The 5,000-nt window shown below is 31.2% G+C and overlaps 1 protein-coding gene across 1 annotated transcript in view; it reads left to right on the plus strand.

Moving 5' to 3' along the window:
• LOC123510318 (probable rhodanese domain-containing dual specificity protein phosphatase) overlaps positions 1–5,000 on the plus strand; it is a 47,565-nt gene that overhangs the window by 2,912 nt on the left and 39,653 nt on the right. The window contains exon 2 of the mRNA XM_045265347.1: positions 330–1,105. Within this exon, the coding sequence (XP_045121282.1) occupies positions 1,042–1,105 (64 nt within the window). The 5' untranslated portion in view covers positions 330–1,041. The remainder of the gene's footprint in view (positions 1–329; positions 1,106–5,000) is intronic.

Consider the following 5,000-nt stretch of genomic DNA (forward strand, 5'->3'; position numbering starts at 1 on the left):
TTGAAAGAGAGAGAGAGAGAGAGAGAGAGAGAGAGAGAGAGAATTGCACAAGACTACATATTATCTTTCTCCAATTGATCTCTCTCTCTCTCTCTCTCTCTCTCTCTCTCTCTCTCTCTCTCTCTCTCAAATATGAAAACACCAGCCCAAAATAGAAGAGAACAATTAATTTACCTTGTTTTCCTCCTTTCCCACAAAAAATAAATAAAATATAAACTGAAAAAAAAAAAACTGAATAAAAATTGAAAATAAACATGAAATAATATAAAAAAAATTGATGATGAACGATAAAAAATGCAACTGATCAATAAACGGACGCACACATACAGAAAGAGGCACACTGAACTGAAACGAACGAATTGGAAAGGAAAAACAACGATAACAGCGAAAAAATATATTGTGGGTACGAAAAAGTAAAAAAAAAAATTACAAAGTGATTTATTTATTGCAATTGTGAACGCTTAGGATTGAATAACGAAAGAAAACGGGAAGTAAAGAAAAGATGAGGCATATATGGTGACAAATACATAAAAAGAGAGAGAATAAGAAAATTAACAGCAATATAAGGTAGAAATAAGAGTAAAAATAAGAGAACTCACGGTAATATAAGGTACCAAATTTGAAATAGTGGAAACTCTGAAATTTTTTGAAAGAACAAAGTGTAAAAAAAAAAAACTAAATTAGCAAAAAATAGACTTGACAAAATATATATAAAAAATAAATCTGACCTCCCAAAAAACATACAAAAATAAATCAAAACATACACAAATCTGGAGGAAAAATATATACAGGGAACTGAAAAATATATAATCTAAAAAAAACACACAAAAGAGTAAAAATATAAAAACAAGTGAAAAAAATCAACATAAACTGAAAAAAAGAACTAAAAAAAAAAAGAAAAAATAAGAAAATCAAGGGAAAACACAAATTTAATACCACCACCACCTCCACCACTACCACCACTACCCGCCCCGCCCCGCCCCTACAGTGGTCATGTCGTAATGTGAGAAGGGCCGGAGGGAGGAAGAGGCTGCTGGGAGGATGGGCTGCAAAGGGTCCAAGTCAAAGAAGAATGCATACGCTCGAGTCGCCCAGTATCAGAAAGGTGAGTGTGTCCTTACTTATTTATCTTTTAATATACGAGAGGAAAGCTGGCCAAGGAAAAACAAATAAAACAAAATGGCCCACTTAGTTTCCAGTCCCCTGAGCAGGTCGAGTGTTAGCCAAACGAAAGGGAGAAATTTCTTAAACTCTCCCTCTTAACCCCTTCAGTACTGGGACGCATTTCGACCTTGATTTTGGATACGATTAGACGATTTAATAAGCATTAGGAAGGGTCTATGGAAGTCAGAAGATTAATGGCCAGTCTTCACTATCTTAACCGCCAACATAAGTCTCTGAAGCTGCACAAAGTCACCAAATAGTAAGCACAAGGAATATGGAAACGTGTCATTGTACTGAAGGGGTTAAATAAGTCAAGATGGAAATACAGAAGCAGGCGGGGAGTTTCAGAGTTTACCAGAGAAAGAAATGAATCATTGAGAATACTGGTTAACTCTTGCATTAGGGAGTTGGACAGAGAAGGATTGAGACGAAGAGAAAGCCTTGTACAGCGGGGCCGCGGGAGGAAGAGAGGTATGCAGTTAGCAAGATCAGAAGAACAGTTAGCATGAAAACAGCGGTACAAGCTAGCAAGAGATGCAACATTCCGGCTGTGTGGAAGAGGCTAAGGACAGTATTTTGTGTGTGTGTGTGTGTGTGTGTGTGTGTGTGTGTGTGTGTGTGTGTGTGTGTGTGTGTGTGTGAATCTGTTTTAGTATGTTTGTTTACCTGGTGTCTGTTTCCATGTGTGTGTGTGTGTGTGTGTGTGTGTGTGTGTGTGTGTGTGTGTGTGAATCTGTTTTAGTATGTTTGTTTACCTAGTGTTTCTTTCCATGTGTGTGTGTGTGTGTGTGTGTGTGTGTGTGTGTGTGTGTGTGTGTGTGTTTACAGCAATAAAAGAAGGCATTACACCACGTTCACTTCACTATAAGACACAAACATTTCGCTACCACAGAGTTACACAAAGCAAAGTAATGGTCTCGTAACCCATTTTCTTCGCTATAGAAAATATAAACAGTTTATCTTTTATTTCGTTATAAGTTCCCGTTTTCTTTGGCATCCCATTTTCTTACACGCGGGAGTAAAATAAAAAAAAAAATAAAACTAGTTATTTTTCTTACTTCTTTCTTCCTTTTCCTTTGCCACCAGAGAGAGAGAGAGAGAGAGAGAGAGAGAGAGAGAGAGAGAGTCCTTCGTTTTCTTTCCTTTGCGTCCTTTATTACATTTTCTATTTCCTCTCCTTCCGAAATACAAATCTTTTTCCGGCGCCTTGCAAGTGAAGGAAAATAAAGAAAATAAAAAGAAAAAGAAAAAATACACATCTCTTCTTTACCAATTCCCTTCTTGCTTTCTCTTTCTCTCTCTCTCTCTTCCTTTCTTTGTACAGTCGTTTAAGAAAAGAAAACGGGAATGAGAGAAAATGGAGAAATACAGATTAGTCTAGTTCTTTTTATTTTCTTTCTTTTCTTTCGTTTTTCCTTTTCTTGGTATACATTAAATGAGGAAAATAGGTAAATAAGTAAAAGATACGAAGGAAAAGGAAAATAATATGTAATAACTATCATTTTCCTTCTTCTTTTTCTTCTTTTCTTTCTCTTTGTAGATTCTGAAGGAAAAAAAATGAAAGAATAAATGAAGGACAAGAAAAAATAAGTTAAAATAATTTTCTTTCTTTCCATTTTTTTTTTCTTTCTCTTCTTAAAATGTCTAAGGAAAAAAGTGAACAAAAAGGACAAGAAAAGAGGTATTAAAAAAATGTCTAGGGAAAAAAGTGAAGACAAGAAAAAATATATTAAAAAATGTCTAAGGAAAAAAGAAAAAAAAGAAAAAAGGTAATATCTGTATTTTCTTTCATTTTTTCCCTTTTCCTTTCTTTTAATAGATTCTCAAAGGAAAAAGTAAAAAAAAGTAAAAAGTAAAAAAAACACGTGATTCAAAATTTCGTTCCTTTTTTTCCTTTTTCCTTCTTTTCTTAAAATCAATGAAGAACAAAGTAAAGAATAAAAGAAAAGGAAAAAACTAATAACTGTAATTTTCCTTTTTTTCCCTTATTTCTTGTCTTTGTATAAATGTCAAAGGAAAAGTGAAAAATAAGTGAAAAACAAGAAAAACAACATAATTTTCTTTTTTTCCTTTTCTTCTTAAAAGTCAATAAGGAAAAAAGTAAAAAAAGGGTCAAGAGAAAAGTAATATCTGTATTTTCTTTCTTTTTTCCTTTTTCTTTTCTCTCAATAGTTTCTGAAGGAATAAAAAACTATAAATGAAGGAAAAGAAAAAGAAAAACGTAATAACTGTAATTTTCTTTTTTCCTTCTCTTTATATAAATTTCTGAAGGGAAAAAAATGGAGGAAAAGAAAACACTAATAATTTTCTTTTTCTATTTTTCTTTTCTTAAAATTTCTAAGGACAAAAGTAGAAATAAAGGGAAAGAAAAAAAATAATAACTATCATTTTCTTTTTTTCCCTTCTTTTCTTCTCTTCTCATTTGAAAGGAAGAAAGTAAAAAATGAAGGAAAAGAAAAGATAAAACAATAATTTTTCCCCTTTTTCCTTCTCTTCTTTAAAAAATCTCTAGGGAAAAGAAAAAAAAAAGCATAATTTTCTTTTTTCCTGTTTTTCCTTCCGTTTCAATACTCTAAAAGAAAAAAATGAAAAATAAATGAAGGAAAGAAAGGAAAAAACACGTAATAATCTTTTTTTCCTTCTCTTTATATAAATTCTGAAGGAAAAATGTAAAAAAAAAAAAATGAAGGAAAAGAAAAGAACACAGTAACATAATTTTCTTTTTTATTTTGTTTTCTTAAAATCGCTAAGGAAAAAAATAAAGAATAAAAGAAAAGAAAAAACTAATAACTGTAATTTTGTTTTTTTCCCCTTTTTTTCTTCTCTTCTCAAATTTGAAAGGAAAAAATTAACAAGGAAAAAAAGCAAGATCTTTTTTCTTTTTTTCCTTCTCTTGAAAATCTCAAAGGAAAAAAAATAATTAAAAGGACAAGAAAACTTAGAATTATTTTTTTTTCGTTTTTTCTTTGTTTAAATAAATTCTGAAGAAGAAAAATAAAGAAAGGATAAAACACTTAATAACATCATTTTTCTTCAATTTTTTCCTTCTCTTAAAATATCAAAGGAAAAAAAAAGGAAAGAACTTGACACAATTTTCTTTTTTCCAGTTTTTTCCTTGTTTAAATAGACTGAAGGAAAAATGGAAAAATGAAGGACAAGAAAACACCACTTAACGTAATTTTCTCTTTTATTCCCTTTTTTCCTTCTCTTTGTATAAATTCTGAAGGAAAAAAGAAAAAAATGAAGGAAAAGAAAAAGGACAATTGCTGTAATTCTTTCTTTTTATCTTTTTTAACTTTCATAAAATTTCTAAGAGATAAAACAAAAAAAAAAAGAAAACTAAAATTTTCTTCCTTCCTTAATTAGACTCTAAAGAAAAAAAATTAAAGAATAAATGGAAAAGAAAAACAACTCAATAACGTAATTTTCTTTTTTTTCCCTTATTTCCTTCTCTTTGTATAATTCTGAAGGAAAAAAAAGCAAAAAAAAAAAATGAAGGAAAAAGAAAAAACTTCATAACTGCAATTTTCTTTTTTTTTTTCCTTCTCTCCGTATAAATTCTGAGGGAAAGTAAATAAAATGATAAATGAAGAACAAGAAAAACACGTGATAACTGTCAATTTCTCTTCCTTTCTGTTTGGGGTCCGAGTGGTCTCCAAGCGCACGGGTTCGAATCCTGTCCACGGTCCGAGTGTAGGTTGGGCTTCCTCACTCGGGGCAACGGTTTCCTAGCGGGTGGGTTTTCAGATAGGAGGTACCACAAAAAAGTATCCCCTTTAGCCCATAAATTCCCATAAAAAGCAAAAAAAGTAAGAAGGAAAGGAAAAAAAAAGTGA

This window comes from Portunus trituberculatus, chromosome 28, assembly GCF_017591435.1.
Source record: "Portunus trituberculatus isolate SZX2019 chromosome 28, ASM1759143v1, whole genome shotgun sequence".
NCBI lineage: Eukaryota > Metazoa > Arthropoda > Malacostraca > Decapoda > Portunidae > Portunus > Portunus trituberculatus.